This window comes from Bufo gargarizans, chromosome 6 (genome assembly GCF_014858855.1).
Source record: "Bufo gargarizans isolate SCDJY-AF-19 chromosome 6, ASM1485885v1, whole genome shotgun sequence".
In the NCBI taxonomy this organism is placed as follows: Eukaryota; Metazoa; Chordata; class Amphibia; order Anura; family Bufonidae; genus Bufo; species Bufo gargarizans.
Genome location: NC_058085.1, coordinates 146,652,821 through 146,671,824, shown reverse-complemented (window position 1 = coordinate 146,671,824; position 19,004 = coordinate 146,652,821). Strand labels below are relative to the sequence as shown.

The window sequence follows — 19,004 nt, the reverse complement described above, 5'->3', positions numbered from 1 at the left end:
CATGAATTGTGGACAGCATAAGGACATCCCTCTTGTCCTTATACCTGACCAGCAACAGGTTTCCAGTGGTAAGGGCACGGGTCTCACCCCTGGGGATAGGTACCTGGAGGGGGAGGGCAGGGAGGCCGCATTGATTTTTCCGCACGGTCCCACAAGCGAACGTGGATCTGGCGGCAAGGGACTGGAACAAGGGGATACTGGTATAAAAGTTATCCACGTAAAGGTGGTAACCCTTATCCAGCAGTGGGAACATAAAGTCCCACACAAGTTTCCCGGTAACACCCAGAGTGGGGGGACATTCTGGGGGTTGAATCCGGGAATCTCGTCCCTCGTATATACGAAATTTGTAAGTGTACCCTGAGGTACTCTCACAAATTTTGTATAGCTTCACGCCATACCTCGCCCGCTTGGTGGGCACATACTGGCGGAAAATGAGTCTCCCCTTGAACGCAATGAGAGACTCATCAACCGCGACCTCTCTTCCAGGTACATAGGCCTCCATGAATTTGGCCCCAAAGTGATCGATGACCGGCCGTATCTTGTACAGACGGTCATGGGCAGGATCACCTCGGGGGGGACATGCTGCATTATCGGAATAATGCAGACATTTCCGGATGGCCTCAAACCGGGAGCGTGTCATGGCCGTACTGTAAAGTGGGGTCTGGTATAGGACGTCCCCACTCCAGTACAGCCTGACACTGGGTTTCTTGACCAGGCCCATATGCAGCACGAGGCCCCAAAATGTGCTCATTTCGGCTGCCCTGACCGGCGTCCAGCCACCGGGCCTGGCCAAAAAGGAGCCCGGGTGTTGAGCGACGAACTGTTGGGCGTACAGATTCGTCTGCTCCACCATCAGATTTACCAGTGGGTCACTGAAAAAATGACAAACAAAAGTCATATTCAGTGTAGCCCACTGTGGAAATCTGGATTCCTGATTGGCCTACAAAATCAGGAATCACGGGCTCGTATCGCTCTGGGCTACACCAGACAAATTCACCGGCAGGGTGCTCCGGTGGATTTAACTGGTGGGCCGGGAAACCAGTACGAGCCCCAGAGCTGCTCGTACTAGGCTGGGCCACAGGGTCCCTAACATGGCGGTCCCCTTGCTCCGCCTGGCGGCGTCTCCGCCGCCTTGGGGGCTCATCATCATCGCTAGATGATGAGGAGGATGCGGATGACAACAGGAATGTGGGGTCATCCTCATCCTCACTGGGACTCTCGGATTCGGAGGCAAGCTGGGCGTATGCCTCCTCGGCCGAGAACGTCCGGCGGGCCATAGGGGAGTGTGTGTCTGCGTGTGTATGTGCGTGTGTGTAACTCTTTATTTTGTGTGCGTGTGTGTGGGGGCACGGGTGTTCACGAACTCACCCTAAAACTAACAAAAAAAAAAAAAAAAAAGGGCCAAAAAATATGAAAAAAAAAATTTCAAAACCGCTGATCAACCGTCCGAAGTTGATCAGCGGTGGGGTGTGCGATGCGCTAACAGTGGCCGGACGCTAAGAGTGCCGGCCACAGTCAGCGTACACAAAAAAAATAAAAAAAAAATCCTGCACCCCAAAAAAGTGGGGGGAGGGGGGGCAGGGGGGGGGGCAAGTGGCAGCCCCCCTGGGGGGTCTAGGGTCACACAGCTGTGCTGTGGACCCCAGACACCCTAACTAGGGTGATGCAATGAAAAGTAAAAAAACTAACTTTCCCTTTTTTCCCCTGCCTAACCCAAACTTTCCCTAGCTGTCCCTATGTACCTGATGGGGGGGTGCTGGTGGCAGAGATCGGGTCCTGGGGGCACAGATCGGGTGCAGGCAGCGGTGCAGCGGTGGCAGCAGACACGTGCAGGCAGCTCCTCTCTCCTCCGGCTCACAAAAGGAGGAGGAGAGGAGCGCCTGCCTCTTTTGAATCTGCCGCCGGACCGCCCACTGACCAATCAGAAAGCGATCCTGAGTGGTGATGTCACCATCACCAATCAGGATCGCTGGATGGTGATTGGTGGAGTGAAATCACACCACCATCACCATCCTGTTCCGGGTTATCAGGTCTTCAGAGACCCGAATAACCCGGAAACGCAGAAAACCGCAGGTCTGAATTGACCTGCGGTTTTCTGCGATCGCCGACATGGGGGGGTCACAGGACCCCCCCGGCGCATTTGCCCCAGGTGCCTGCTCAATGATTTGAGCAGGCACCGGGTTCCGATCACCGCCCGCCGAGAGGCGGTGATCGGAACCATTCATGACGTACCGGTACGTCATGTGTCCTTAAGTACCAGGACATCATGACGTACCGGTACGTCATGTGTCCTTAAGAGGTTAAGGTGAAAATGAGCCTCGTCCCTAAGGGGTTAAATAATAGGTTATTTTCTCATGAGACATTCCCTTTAAGCCCAGTGTACAAAACGCTGGTCTTAATAAATGTCCCCCACTGGATGTTTGGGCATTCACTCGGTAAATAAGGTTTAGTGTGGCTAAATGTAAAGTTATGCATCTACATTCAACATACAGTATGTATGGGATAGTTACTTGTAGAGGAGGATTTGGGTGCACTTCTAGATCATTGACTATCAAGCAATGTCAATCAGCTGCTTCTAAGGCTTGCATATTATCATGTATTAAAGGAGTCATGGACTCACGGGACAGGGATGCAATATTACCACTTTACAAAGATTTGGTGCAGCCTCATCTAGAATATGCAGTTCAGTTCTGAGCACCAGTCCATAGAAAGGATGCTCTGGAGCTGGAAAAAGTACAACGAGTAGTGAGTAAACTGATAAGGGGTATGGATGATCTAAGGCCTGTATTACACCAACAGATTTTGTGACCAATCATTGGTCAGATGGCCTATTACACAAAGATTTTTTGTTCACATCAACTATTGGTCTGATTGGACAGATATTCGTCAGATGATCTGTTGGTGTAATACAGCCCTTAGTTATAAGATTAAAATAATTCAATTTAGTCTGGAGAAGAGACTTCTAAAGGGGGGGGGGGGGGGGGTGATTCTAGCAGATCTCAGGGTGACACACTGGGGTGGCCCCCATACACATTAGATTGTCTGTGACTTACCAAAATTAACTGGTTTCACTTACATTTTCAGTGTTAATTGTACTTCATTGCAACAGTAGGGGAAAATTTATGTCAAGAGTGTCAACAGGTTATAGATATTCTTGAACTTGGGATAGGTCATCAATACCAATACACACTGCTAAGTTAATGTGTATTTGTATTAATGCATCTTTGGGCACGTCAGATTATGTTGGCTGATACTGCTTGTGATGCTGCAAACAGCATTTGTGATGTTCTCCTTTAGTTCATCCAGGGGATGTGAATTGTCAGCGGACACCTTGTTTTAAAATTCCCCCACAGATATAAATCACATGTGGACAAGTCTGAAGAACATGGTGGCCATAACCCCTTGCTCAGTTTGCTCCTCTGTAAACCGTTCATGAACACGTGCCAGTGAGGTGCGGCATGTTGCCCCGTCTTGTTGGAAACAGCAGGACATTTTTTTTCTTCTGGTGTTAGTTGGTTGTAAAACTGTTCAAAGATGTCCAGCTAAATTGCGGTATTCAGTTGATTTGAAGAAAATTGGGCCCACTACTCGTGTACCTGACATTGCACACCAAACAACAATTTTCTAGTTGTGAAGCGGTGTTTTGTGAGTCAAATGGGTATTTTCAGCAGACCAGTAACTCGTATTCTGGGAATTTACTTGACCTGATAAATGAAACCAAGCTTCATCCCTCATGAAGTACAACAATGGGTCCAAATGTCTATCAGCAGTCATAGTTACCAAGACCAGTAATTTCCACGTTTAGCTTTGTCAGACTCCGTTCCTGCACACATTATTCGGTGCGGTTTCAGGTTTAGAGATTTCAGCACTCGCCGACACATCGTTTGTGACACCAACTTGCTGAGACAGTCTTCGAGTTGATTTTTTTTGCAATCCGCTGCTGAATTTCGTGCACAACTTCAGCCGTCTTGATCGATGGAGGCCTCGGTTTCTTCATGTTTGCAACAGAACCAGTTTGATGCCATATTTGACCCAGACAGAATATGTTTAGCTGTTTTTTTTTTCCTGGGTACTTTTCGGCAAAGGGCTAGTGCATGTCCTTAAATCAATCAATCTCCTTTCCACATAATCACTATTCGCTGTTCCAGGGAGCACACCATCTTTATCAAACCGAATCATAAATCAGTCTTAGCATAGCTAAGCTTTCAGTTCTTACAGGGCTCTAAAAAAAAAAAAAAAAAAAAAAAAAAAAATGAAAGCTGCACTCTGATTGGTTGCTATGGAAAACTAAGACTGATTTACTATTAGGCAGTTTGATGTGGAGATATTGAAGGCGGGCTACTTGTTCGTGGGCCACCCTGTACTAGGGACTGCTATAGCATCTTTACCTCTGCACTAATCATCGTAGGAAACAGAAGGGGCTTTTAAGGCAGAGATACTAGCGATTGGCCCATGTGAAATATTTTAAAGAAAGCGCAAGACTTTTTTTGAGAAATGTATTTAGGGGAAGGATGTAATGCACAATAATACAAAGATCACTGTTAGAACAGAGTGAAGCATTTATCAAACCTGTTCATGCATCGAGCTATCTTACTACAGATACTTCACATTCCTGGACCCCACGGACATGTACAAAAAGATCATTTAAAAAGGGTTATAAATAGATCAAGTTTGCCACAAAAATAGATTTTGACATACAAAAAAAATTACCAGAACATTACTGCATCACCAAAGAAAAAACCACATGGGAGGTAAACTGGCATTGGAGAAAACGGTTAAACTTGTCCTGTTGGCACAATATTAGCACTGGTCCTTGGGCTGGTATATGGAAAGCTAAGGCACGGACTTGTCACAGAACAAAAGCCAGTAACCACAGTAATGTGTGCATTTCATGAAACATTCACACAGCAATGCCAGCTGAGAGGGGGCACTTTAGCAGATCAGAGGCATTGTAAAAAAAAAAAAAATCTTATTTCTGCAGTTTTGGCCACTGCCAGTCCTGATAGGTCAGCTGTATTATGCCATTCAACTTCTTCAAAATAGGGGTATTAGACTAGGGTACATAAAATGAGAACGGACTACCTTTGGCACCTAAACGTTAAGCAGCACCATAATGGAATGCACAATTCACATTTACTAGCTTTTGTTCTCCTGCTGCAAGAGGAACTATAACGCTTCCAGTAAACCAACCATTATGAGAAGGAACAGTTACATCAAGAAAATATTCATTATGTAAGATATTGAACATTATCTAGCTATCCAGATGAGAAATAATCCACAAGTATCATGAATTACATGCCTGTGCCAACACAATGCTCACATCTTTAAAGCTGGGTTCACACAAAGCATCCAGTCCAGATTTAAAGGGGTTGTCCAGGGATTTATTTTAAATCTGCCTCCTAAGCCAGCAGGACATATGGAGAGATACATACTCACCTGCTCCCCAGCTGCCTTCACTGGATTTCAGCTCCTTGTCTGATACTTTCTACACGGACAGGGTCAGATGCACTGTTGCAGTCATGGACTGGCCTTAGCAGTGACTTGCTGCCAAGCGGCATGTCGCAGCTCAGGGACACGTCACTGCTGAGCAAGAACTAAATGGCAGGAACCAGAAGAGTATGGATTTCTCCACAGTACCTGATGCCTAGGGGCAGAAGTATAAAAACAAAAACACACAAACCCCTTCAAGGCTCTGCTCACATCTGTTAAGATCCATTACGAGCCTCTATTGCAGATACTGGTGTTTTTTGGGGAACAACACTGGTGTATGCAGCAGCATTAGGCTAATTTCAGATGCGTGTGTCCATTGCGTGAAGCATGCTCCATGTGGGGGAGTCGTTTACCTTTATAATGCTGTGTGTCTCTGCTCAACCTTTGCGGTAATGACGGCATTATGTGAGTACTAATCATTACAGTTGAGGTTCGGCAGAAACAAAGTATTATAATGCTGTGCAATCCTGTCACACGAGAACTGTCCAGTCTGGGAAATCAAGCTCCCACTTGGAGCACATTTCCTACGGTGGACACGCTAGTTTGAACCTGCCCTTATTCCCATGAAAACAATGGACACCTAGGCTGAACCTGACAGACCCTACTATATATCATCAATTGGGTCTGTGGAGCAACTGCCCTGTGGCTCCTGTTATAAAGAAAAGTCACAACACAGATGTAAACAGAGCCTTAGCTGCACAAACTAACATCTGGGCCCAACTATGTGTTAATAAGGCAAAAAAAATAACATTAAAGAAGTTCTCTACTTTCATCACTTCTGTCCCAATATAAGTTCACCACCTGCATACCCACACAAACACAGCAATAATGCGGACCTGGGGTTAAATTGTGCACGACCAGTTGGTTTCACCTTGAATGTTGGATATGGCCAAGCCATGGGGCATTTAACATTTACTTGGAAGTTTTCAGGGAAAAACAAATCATTTTCAATTCGACTGAAATGTTATTGGGCCTTTCCTTTTTGTGTGCACTCTTTCCAAATTAAACTTCTCAATATTACTTGATTTCAGGCTATGCAGTCATCATGATATTAGGAGATAAAAATAATTACGGTTTTCCCTGAATTTGGGCATGTGAGGTAAGTCTACATATACAGGAGGAGTTTTCCTATAAACATTTCTATCCCATCCAGAAGATGTATTATCAGTGAGGGTCCAGCCACTGGGACCCCTGAGTTCCTTTCCGTGAACAGAGCAGTAGGGTATCTTTCAATCTATGGGACAGATGGAGATAGCCAAGTACAGCACTGACCTATCTCCGTAAGTCCTAGACACAGCAAACAGAGTGGTGGTCACTCTTATGGACTAATGCGCTGTTCACACAGAAGATTCTGGGACCTCTGTTCTCCTGATGGGTGGGGGCTCCAGCATTTGGACCCACAGTACCTATACATTTATTGCCTACCCTAGGGATAAATGATTATGGGAAAACCCCCTTAACTGTCACATTTATGAACAAAAATCAAATATTTTAAAGAAGATTTTATGCAGTAATTTCTAAAATAAAAGCGAGAACCGAAAGCCTTGCACCAAACAGGTGGTCAATAAACATACATATATTTCAGTATGATTTTTTTTTTTCTACTTGGATCCCCAAAGCAAAACGGCGAGGTTAACACTGGCCCTCTATGCCGGATTTGTGTTGTGTGGCTCCAGTTTTAATCAATGCATACCAGCAATTTGTGCAGATTTGCCACCTTAAAAGATGAATATGAAGAATGAATAGAGTCCTCCACAAATGATTCTTTCCCAGAGATTTCTGTGACTACGGCTTTATAGTTCATTGCTAGCAAACTGGGCAATGCACAGTCTGAAAAGCTTTGTGGCTGTGAGGTGTCCCTTTTTCACATAAAGACTTTGATCATTCCAATTCAGACAATTTACACGGCCTTCGGAATTCCTGACCCCGTTCATGGATCCATTTATTTGACACTGCAATAAAAGACGCGAATAGAAGCTATTAATCAAAAATCTTATTTTTTTTATCACATTTTTAATTTAAATTTTAAACTACTTTTTGGCAGCAAATAAAGTAAAATATATCTTCATTTTGGCCACAACACATCAGCAACAGTCCATCAACACCCTACTCTGCAGCAGTGTTAGGACTGTCTCACACGAGCGAGTCCATTGCAGGAATTACGCTCCGTGTGAGAGTGTGTTCCTCCACTCTGGACTTGGATTATGATTTATAATGCCATGTGCGCCTGCTTGACCTTACTTCTATAGGATCATAGTAGGAAGGTCAAGCAGAAGCACACAGCATTATAAATCGTGATAATGCCCAGAGCTCTCCTGCAAGAAGATCTATGTCCAGAACGGAGGATCTCGGACACACAAAGCACCATTCCCGCAATAGACTCGCTTGTGTGAAACAAGCCTCACACTGCTGACACAGCCTTCCAGCAGGTTGTTCCAGCATAGAATGTCAGGAATCTGACAGACAAAAACTGGTATTCGTCCGGCCGCTTCTCAGATCACTCCCGAACCCCATTACAGTTAATGGGGCCGGAAAGCAGTGCCGGCAATGCAGGATCCGGCAGGCTGTTCCCGGCCGCAACAGCATGCTGGAACAGTAAACAGTGTGCAACTAGTCTTAGGTGATAATCACATCTGTGGAGGCGGCTCAAGACGTTCACATCTGCATTCGAGGGGCCTCTATCACAAACGTCATTAAAACTGACCCACAAAATAGTGCAGTACACTGCACCATTCTGTGTGGCGAGAGCCCGGCTCCATGATGGAAACCCAACAAACCTCCTATAACACAGCAGAACATCAGAAATACAAAGCCTTAGACAAATGGCTTCCATACTCACCCCATTTGCTGCCAACTAAAACAGGACATGCTGCGTGCCTTGTACTGTAATCTCCTTCTCCACTTTCAAAGAGATTATACCAAAAAACTGCTGTTCCCTGCAAAAAGGCACACATTTACCAGCAAGATTAATTTTATAAAAAAATATATTATTATTATTGCCTATTTTCAATTGTATACAAGCCTGCATGAGACCATGCAATGAGAAAATACATTGATAGCTTTTTGCTCGTCAGCGGTGGAGAAATAGCCACAATAACAGAAAACCGACTGACATGCTAGATTGCTTAAACTATGTAACATCTGTAAAGTGTGCTGCAATCAATGTGATGGATAACGCCTTGACTTCAGTATGATGAAAGGACGAAGTGAAATTTAGAGAAATACACCAGCATTACAGCACGATACCTTTTTAGGGTATACAGCAGCTCCTACTTCTGGAAAGACTGTAGCGCCACCTGCTGGCACATCACTCATCTGTAAAAGTCAAACATTTCATTTTTTAGTGCATTTTATGGACAGGCATTAATTTCCATATACTGATAACATTTCCAGCTGTAAAACTAAACCTTTATATCAAGGGGGGGGACTACACATAATAAAACGCCCTTATGTCCAGACAAGTCACGGGCGCCTAGGAGTAAGGCATAACAGCTAGCAGTCAGTTACCATAGATCTAATATATAAAGCTTATTCCTACTTTTATCTATGCCCCCGTGAGTGTCTTTCCCTCACCGCGCCGAATACTGAACAGCGCGAGATTTCACCAGAGCACAGGGCTGGCAGACAGATGCGAGCGCTGCCTACCCCTGTCAATCAGGACTTGGAGGGAGGCGACAGAAGGAGGGAGAACACAGCCTCTAGGAGCAGGAACAACCGTCCCACCCACCCTCTGCTCCTATAGGCTAATTAGCATATTACAAAAAGTTAGATTTCTGGCATAACGGGGGCATAGATAAAAGTAGGAATAGGCTAGTTAGGTTTATCTGACATTAGCACATCGCTAATGTCAGCTAGCTTAATAGGGTTAAAGGGGTTCTGCAGTTTGTTTAAACTGATGATCTATCCTGTGGATAGATCAGCATCTGATCGGCGGGGGTCCGACACCTGGGACCCCCGCCGATCAGATGCTGATGATCTATCCAGAGAATAGATCAGTTTAAACAAACTGCAGAACCCCTTTAAATCTGGTGACAGAATCCCTATAAGGGGGCAGGTTGCTGTGAAGGTCCCATTTTAAGGGACGGGGCACCGTGGGGGGTGGTCAGTGTTTAGGGGCGGGGTGCTGTAGATGTCACTGCTATAGTGGATACTGTTGATATCTTAACTACACACACAAACATTAAATTAAATAGATTAAATATACCCGAGCGAAGCCGGGTCCTTCAGCTAGTACATTTATGTTTCCAATTGTTTTCAGGCCTAATCACAGGTGTAAACCAGGATCAGACAAATACCAGTGTGAAAATACCATGCAAATCTGTTGCTGCGCAGGATAAGCTACTGCTCAGTCAGCCACAATCGCAGTAAAGGAGGGAACGATAACCACATTTCTATTCATTGTCCACAGTGACTTCTAGAAGGAGAACCTGTTACCATGAAATGCAATGTAATCTACAGGCAGCATGCTATAGAGCAGAAGATGCTGAGCAGATTGATTTAGTTTTAAAAGGAAAGGATTTAGTAAAAGTTTTAATTTATAAATTTAAACCTCTGCTCTTTCAGATATCAGTAGTCCCCGTGTACTGATCCCAGTGACTGACAGCCATCTCTGTATATACAGACAATGACATCAAATCACTGATAAACCAACCCCCTGTATATAACTGAAGTCCGAAATAGCAGAGACAAATCCATAAATTACAAGTTTTACTGAATCTTTTCCCACAAAAATATATATCAGTCTGCTAGGCTCCTTAAGATGAGCTCTCTATTTCTGGCAAATAAAAAATAAATAATCTAGTTGTAATGTGTTTGCTGCGTTGTGGAGCAATTGCTCCTGAACCGGGTTGTGTGGATCTAGCATTACAACAGGTCTTTGGTGGGACCTAACTTAAAGGGGTATTCCGATTACATATAGTTATCCCCTGGGTAGGGGAAAACTATTATATCATTGGGGGTCGTGTACCCCCCTTGCAGCCCACCTGAAATAAAGGGAGCAGCCGATTGGGCATGTGTGGCCCCTCTATTTCTATGGGAGTTCCAGAGAAAGCTGAGTGCTGTCGTAGGACCCCAACATAACAGAATACCCCTTTAAAAAGCTGGGTCAGACACCTGGCTACTTTTTGTCAGAGGATTAACTACACAAACAAGGGTTCATCAGGACATCTTTAGCTGGCCATACACATTAGATAAGCCAGTGGATGATGACTGTATAAATTAGTGCCCCCAAAAAACAAGCCAGCATACAACAGACATTTATATACTGCCTTTGGATAATGCCCTGCCACTACTACTGAGACGAGAGGAGCAACCAATAAAGCGATTTGTTGAAAAATGTCAAAAAGAAAAAGTCCAAAAGAAAAAAAAATACTTTTGAACAAATATCCGTAGGCCTCATGCACACCACAGTATTTTTTCACGGTCCGCAAAAACGGGGTCCGTAGGTCCGTGAGCGTTTTTTCATCCGTGGGTCTTCCTTGATTTTTGGATGATCCACGGACATGGAAAAAAAAAAAAAAAAAAAAAAAATAAATAAAAAAAAAAAGTTGTTTTGGTGTCCGCCTGGCCGTGCGGAGCCAAACGGATCCGTCCTGAATTACAATGCAAGTCAATGGGGACGGATCCGTTTGACGTTGACACAATATGGTGCCATTTCAAACGGATCCGCCCCCATTGACTTTCAATGTAAAGTCTGGAGTCCCTTTTATACCATCGGATCGGAGTTTTCTCCAATCCGATGGTATATTTTAACTTGAAGCGTCCCCATAACCATGGGAACGCCTCTATGTTAGAATATACTGTCGGATATGAGTTAGATTGTGAAAACTCATTTCCGACAGTATATTCTAACACAGAGGCGTTCCCATGGTGATGGGGATGCTTGTAGTTAGAATATACTACAAACTGTGTAAATGACTGCCCCCTGCTGGCAGCACCCGATCTCTTACAGGGGGCCGTGATCAGCACAATTAACCCTTCAGGTGCCACACCTGAAGGGGTTAATTGTACTATCATATCCCCCTGTAAGAGATCAGGGCTGCCAGGCAGCAGGGGGCAGACCCCCCCCCCTCCCTCCCTGCCCAGTTTGAATATCATTGGTGGCCAGTGCGCCCCCCCCCCTCCCTCTATTGTAATAGGTTGGTGGCACAGTGTGCGCCACCCATCGCCCCCCCCCCTTCCTCCCTCTATTGTAATAATTCGTTGGTCGCACAGTGTGCGCCCCCCCCCCCCCATTGGCCCCCCCTCCCTCTATAGCATTAACAACATTGGTGGCCAGTGTGCGGCCTCCCATCTCCCCCCCCGATCATTGGTGGCAGCAGAGTTCCAATCGGAGTCCCAGTTTAATCGCTGGGGCTCCGATCGGTAACCATGGCAACCAGGACGCTACTGCAGCCCTGGTTGCCATGGTTACTTAGCAATAGTACAATAGTAAAAGATTCATACTTACCTGGGAGCTGCGATGTCTGTGTCCGGCCGGGAGCTCCTCCTACTGGTAAGTGACAGTTCATTTAGCAATGCGCCGCACACACCCGTCACTTACCAGTAGGTGGAGCTCCCGGCCGGACACGAACATCGCAGCAGCCAGCAGGTAAGTATGAATCTTCTACTATTGTACTATTGCTAAGCAACCATGGCAACCAGGACTGCAGTAGCTTCCTGGTTGCCATGGTTACCGATCGAAGCCCCAGCGTTTAAATTGGGACTCCGATCAGAACTCCGCTGCCACCAGAACTCCGTCTGTATGAAAGTAACCTACGGCCACGGATGCCAATCTTGTGTGCATCCGTGTTCTTTCACGGACCCATTGACTTGAATGGGTCCGTGAACCGTTGTCCGTCAAAAAAAATAAGACAGGTCATATTTTTTTGACGGACAGGATACACGGATCACGGTCTCTGCTGCAAAACGGTGCATTTTCCGATTTTTCCACTGACCCATTGAAAGTCAATGGGTCTGCGAAAAAAAACGGAAAACGGCACAACGGCCACGGATGCACACAACGGTCATGTGCATGAGGCCTAAGGTGTGGGTTGAAGTATACGCTTTCATGTACAATATTTCCACACAGATTCCTACAGTACGTGCATGGCATCTTTATCCAAGATACCAATTCTTTAAAAAGGTACCTCTTTTTTTCAGTGCTCGTTGGGGATCAGCACTGAAACCCCCACCTATCAAAAGTTCTGACATGTCAGAATTTTGCAAAAATGATTGGTAAGCCTTAAACAATTTTGACACCTTAGAGCAGGGATGTCAAACTCGTGGCCCTCCAGCTGTTGCAAAACTACAACTCCCATCATGCCTGGCCATACTACAGCTATCAGGGAATGATGGGAGTTGTAGTTTTGCAACATCTGGAGGGCCATGAGTTTGACATCCATGCCTTAGAGGAATGGGGCGAATAAATGGTCTGACACTCTGCTCATATACAGATGCAGCCCATGGTGGCATAATGAATGAGACTACATAACTTACATAAAACAACCAAGTGGCAATTCTGTTGCCTGTACCAAGCTCTTTAAAAGCATCCGGTTCATCTTTCTGTTGAACACACAAGAATGGGTTAGATTGCCCCTGCCATTTTAAGAAGGGTTCTGACAATGTGCACTAATTCATTGTATCATGGAAAGTTAATTTAGCTTCCACCATATACCGAAATTTTTTTTTTTTTATTTTTTTACAGTCAGTGTGTTATAATCAGGTTACAAAGATCCAGAAACATGCTCAGACAAACATTTGCAGAAAAGTTAAGGATTAAATCAATTACATTCAAAACATGTATAGATCCCCCAGCCCAATTCTGATGTATTGATCACATTCTACAAAACCACCATGAGTTTCATCAAGCAAAACAAAAAGACTAGAAATTCATTTTTTCCAAAGTAATATCCATAAGGGCCTTGTTTGTAATTTTGACTATTCCTTATTCATTTTTCTCTTGGTGGTTTTATAAATTGTTGTACGGAGACAGATTAAATCATCAATTGTAAGATTTCTGTTGACACAAAAGTATGGTGGCATCACTGAAAACAGCAGTCCCATCCGCTTCGGCTCAGGTAATGGGAATAAACACATGTTACTGCAGTTATAGCCCACAGATGGAAGTGCTGCTTGCAGGACCAGAGCGTTACTTGCCCGTGCAAAGTCATAGTGGGGTTCATATTGTCCTCCCATGCCATAATTTGCCACCTGAAAGAGATAAAAGACAACACATGGGAATATTTAACTGTGCTTTAAAAAGATAAACTTACCCTTCCAAAATCAAAGTGGGGCTCATATTGGCCTCCAACACCATAGTTGGCCACCTATGAGAAGAACACAGTGAGGAATGAGAGTGGATAGACAATGACGACATTCCCTATGTGGAATCCGTTTGGCCTTAAGGGTTTGGGTTAAGTATTAAACTTGATAGGGGATATGCAGGGGCGTAGCAAAAGGCTCATGGGCCCTAGTGCAAAACTTCAGCTTGGAACCCCCCCTCTTCCCTCGGTGCTTTGTGGCCAGAGGCAAAACTTTAAACGGCACAAATCCCTCCCTCCACCCCCAATGCCAAATTCTTGACCGAACCCCTTCCCACCAACCAGAGATTTAACTTGACTAGCATGCACTTTCTATAATACTGGTGTCTTCTGATGCGGCACAAGGATCTTTGGGCCCCCTCAGGCTCCTGGGCCCAGTAGCCACTGCTACCTCTGCACCCACTATAGCTACGCCCCTGGGGATACAGGATAAGCGTTTGATCAGTGGGGGTCCAACTGCTGAGACCTTCACCAATCTTAAGAATAGCGGCCCTATGTCTCTCCGTATAAATGTAGTGACTTGAGCAGGCACACTGCTGCTACATGGGACTGCCAGAGATTGCATAGTGCTGCTCTCTGCACCAATCTACAGAGATTAAGGCCTCTTTCACATGGACGTCATGTGTGAGGGCTGGACAAGATGCGGGTGTGTTGCGGGAAAATGCACGATTTTTCCGCACAAGTGCAAAAGCATTTTAATCGGCATGTTTGGTACCCAGACCCGAACTTCTTCACAGAAGTTCGGGTTAGGTGTTGTGTAGATTTTATTATTTTCCCTTATAACAAGGTTATAAGGGAAAATAATAGCATTCTTAATAAAGAATGCTAAGTAATTTAGGGATGGAGGGGTAAAAAAAATAAATTTTTATTCACCTCATCCACTTGTTCACGCAGCCTGGCTCGTCTTTTCTTCTTTGAGGACCTGGGAGGAAAAGGACCTTTGGTGACGTCACTGCGCTCATCACATGATCCATGTGATGAGCGCAGTGATGTCACCAAAAGGTCCTTTATCTCCCAGGTCCTCAAAGAAGAAGAAAAGACGAGCCAGGCTGCGTGAACAAGTGGAGGAGGAGAGTTAAAAAAAAAAATTCAAATTTTTTTTAACCCCTCCATCCCTAATTTACTTAACATTCTGTATTAAGAATGCTATTATTTTCCCTTATAACCATGTTATAAAGGGAAAATAATAAAGATCGGGTCCCCATCCCGATAGTCTCCTAGCAACAATGCATGAAAATCACACCGCATCCGCACTTGCTTGCAGATGCTTGCGATTTTCATGCAGCACCATTCACTTCTATGGGGCCTGCGTTGAAAAAACACACAATATAGAGCTTGCTGCGATTTTCACGCAACACACAAGTGATGCGTGAAAATTACTGCTCATGTGCACAGCCCCATTGGAGTGAATGGGTCCAAATTCAGTGCGGGTGTAATGCGTTCACCTCACGCATTGCACCCGCGTGGAATTGTCACCATGTGAAAGGGGCCTAATGGAACAGCAACGTGCATGCTCAACTGACACTCCATATATACGGGAAGGCAAAAGAAAAAAATATTTTTTGCAAATTAGGGCTTTAGTGCACCAAGGGGTAGGTCCTGTTTCCTCAGTGCACCTCAGCTGTCCGGTGCTGGACACACGCGCTGGCTGCATAAAGCAAATACGACTTTCTCTGGAATGCTGCAACTAATTTTGACTGGTATTTTAAGCAGCAGGATTAACCCAGCCAGGTAGTAGGCCTTTGGTAGAAGGGTTAATCCTGCCAACAATTGTTTTAAATAAATGACAAATTTTGGTGAATCTTGTCCCTCAGCATCTCTTTCTCTATAAGACATTGCCCACAGAGTGGAACATTGTGACAGGTTCCCTTTAAGGAATATAATGGTAAACTAAAGCACAGGTAGGAACCTCTGATTTTGTATGAATCTTGTTTGTACACCTGCAGTTCTAAAAGCCTTGTATGAATGTGCTTTTCTTGCGCAACAGAGAGACAACTGGGCGCAATAACTGATTGAACAGCTGCTGGAAAGTTACATAGGCCACAAGAGAATGCTGAATTGTTGGCTTATACTTATGTTTCTTTTTTTTACAGATTTAGAGTTTTTTGTGTTTATTTTTCATTATGCAAGTCCCTTTAAACTTTTCCATCAACCTACCTGCAGTTCTTCAGCAGTGGACACATCTAGCCCTGTTAATTCTTGTATTCTTGCATTAATTCGAGCAATGACCGGGTCCTCGTAGCTAGACAGCCAAGCACTGGTGTAAAAGGAAGCACAGGGACACAGATTAGTATTCTAGTCAGGTGCATACAAGTTTTACAGCTCTTTTAAGCACAGTCATTTAACATGCACAGCGCTAGTGCTTTAGTGCCATTTCAAGAGGTCAGTGTTGCTGCTGCGCATACATATGGACTTGAAGGTCCATCCACATCACCCAACTATTGCTATGCAAAGCCATTGCCCTTCTGCAACACATGGCTGCACCGTGGGAACATGGAGGTCTACAGTGTATTGCTTGCATAAATGTGGGAAATACAGAATTCAGGGTCCAATCTCTTCTAATAAGCAGTTAGCCCGCAATAAAAAAACGTAAAGTGCTAGCTATTAGGAAGCTTTTTATGCAGTTTCAGTTTATGCCAGATCACTATTAGGGCACGTCCACACCAAAGCAGTAGCGGATTTGACACAGATTTCACCGCATGCAGAGAAAATCTGCAGAAAGAAGAGTCACAGACTTAAAATCTGCACTGTACGTCAATGTCTGAGCAAATTTTCTTCCGCAGCATATGGATGAGGTTTGTTGAACTCTTACCCACTGTGCTGGTACTATATGCAGGTTTTCTGTATCAATTTGGTGTCGTTGTCAAGATCTCTACATGCAATCATTTAGGCTGTGCCTACATGATGTGCCCATGGATGCGTCTTCTGTAATCATGGCAAAAAGTTGCGTTTCTGCCGTGATTGTGGAAAAATGTGGCAAGAAATTCAATGCTTCTGTGGTTTGGACGCAACGGGTAGTCCTGGCTTTTGGCCTCATACATATGTCTGTGTCAGTGACCACATCTGTGACAAGACAGTCAGTGGTTCATTCGTGAAGATGTCGGTGTAGGATCAGAGTGCCTGTTTTTTTTTTTTTTTGCTCACTGCTAGGCTGAATATTTCCAGAGCACATCCATGTTGGGGACCTGTACACTATTATGAGTGTGAGGGATCCGTAATCACTGGACACAAATTTTGCGTACTACCCTGGTGTCACCACAGACCCATAGTCCGTGGAAAACTGCTGATGTGTGAATACACACATTAAAGGCAATGTATACGTGTGCTGTCCGTAGAGCTCACAGACTGCATACGCCCGTGATTCACCGATGTGTGAAAGATGTGTTAGAGGACCTGGCACCTCTCCTGACAGGTGTTTTAATAGCTACTTGCATTCACCATTTAATTCTTATGACTAGGTTGTGTCATTCTTCTAGAAGTTCATGGGAAAGGTACAGATTGGCAATATGATTTGGGGGCGTGTCTACTGTAAAAGGACCCCCCCCCCAACTGGTAAGGCTTCTTTCACACTAGTGTTTTTGCTGGATACGGCAGGGTCCAGCAAAAACGCTTCCGTTACTGATAATACAACCATCTGCATCCGTTATGAACGGATCCGGTTGTATTATCTTCAACATAGCCAAGACGGATTCGTCATTAACTCCATTGACGGAAACCTTCGCTGTTTACAGAGGTGCTTAAAGGGTTTCTGTCATGAGAAATACAGTTACGTAGCTGACAGCGATGTGCTAATGTCAGCAGTACATAACAGTATGCTTTATAACTCCCTGCCTGCTGCCGTTCTCTTAAAATAAAGACTTTTAAAATATGCTAAAGTAGGGGTGCACCGAAATGAAAATTCTGGTCCGAAACCGAAAATTCAGGATGCCCTTGCCCGAAAACCAAAACTGCCTTTTTGCCCAAATACTTTTAAAATACTTTTTTTTTAATGATATTTATAACAGTGCCATCCACAGACCCCCACCCACCCCATAACAGTGCCATCCACAGACCCCCCACCCCATAACAGTGCCATCCACAGACCCCCCCCACCTCATAACAGTGCCATCCACAGACCCCCACCCACCCCATAACAGTGCCATCCACAGACCCCCACCCACCCCATAACAGTGCCATCCACAGACCCCCCCACCTCATAACAGTGCCATCCACAGACCCCCACCCACCCCATAACAGTGCCATCCACAGACCCCCCCACCCCATAACAGTGCCATCCACAGACCCCCCCCCCCCACCCCATAACAGTGCCATCTACAGACCCCCCCACCTCATAACAGTGCCATCCACAGACCCCCACCCACCCCATAACAGTGCCATCCACAGACCCCCCCACCTCATAACAGTGCCATCCACAGACCCCCACCCACCCCATAACAGTGCCATCCACAGACCCCCCCCCACCTCATCACAGTGCCATCCACAGACCCCCCCCCACCCCATAACAGTGCCATCCACAGACCCCCCCCCCACCTCATAACAGTGCCATCCACAGACCCCCCCCACCCCATAACAGTGCCATCCACAGACCCCCACCCACCCCCCCATTGCCGCTCCAGTACAGACTAGTTATAAAATGTGTACAATTAATAAGGATTCTATTCATGAGGGCCCCTCTGCAGTAGAACATTCAATATAGCCACATCCTACTCACAGGGCTGTTATCTTAATGCTGGCCGGCCGGGCAGACGAGCGGCAGCGTCACGACTGACGTCACATGCCTGCGCCGCCTCCTTCATTCAGAAAGTAGGCCGGGCACATGACGTCAGTCGTGACGCTGCCGCTCGTCTGCCCGGCCGGCCAGCATTAAGATAACAGCCCTGTGAGTAGGATGTGGCTGTATTGAATGTTCTACTGCAGAGGGGGCCTCATGAATAGAATCCTTATTAATTGTACACATTTTATAACTACTGGAGCTGGGGGCCGGAGCACAGTGAACGCACAGGCCCCCAGCTCCTCCTCCCAGTCCCTCCCCGCTATTTTCTGCCGATACGTACCAATATCGGCTGAAATGGATTAGGCCCATTTTCGGCCGATATTTTCGGCTGCCGGAATTTCGGTGCACCCCTACTAATGAGCCGCTAGGTGCTATTAGGGCGTTACTTCAGCACCTAGAGGCTCGGTCTACGCACCCTTTAGCACGCCCAGGTCCAGTTG

The 19,004-nt window shown here is 45.5% G+C and overlaps 1 protein-coding gene across 4 annotated transcripts in view; it reads right to left on the bottom strand.

Moving 5' to 3' along the window:
- Positions 1 to 4,538: 4,538 nt before the first annotated feature.
- Positions 4,539 to 19,004, bottom strand: part of P4HA1 (prolyl 4-hydroxylase subunit alpha 1) — a 74,543-nt gene continuing 60,077 nt past the window's right edge. For 2 of the 4 annotated variants that reach the window (XM_044296083.1, XM_044296081.1), the window contains exons 10-15: positions 15,948 to 16,047; positions 13,627 to 13,680; positions 12,967 to 13,032; positions 8,737 to 8,805; positions 8,330 to 8,426; positions 4,539 to 7,442 (exon numbers count right to left, since the gene is read on the bottom strand). In XM_044296083.1, coding sequence (XP_044152018.1) covers positions 7,372 to 7,442; positions 8,330 to 8,426; positions 8,737 to 8,805; positions 12,967 to 13,032; positions 13,627 to 13,680; positions 15,948 to 16,047 — 457 coding nt within the window. In that variant the 3' untranslated portion in view covers positions 4,539 to 7,371. Of the gene's footprint in view, positions 7,443 to 8,329; positions 8,427 to 8,736; positions 8,806 to 12,966; positions 13,033 to 13,626; positions 13,681 to 13,742; positions 13,797 to 15,947; positions 16,048 to 19,004 lie in introns of all 4 variants that reach the window. The other 2 variants (XM_044296080.1, XM_044296079.1) reach the window with 1 other exon arrangement.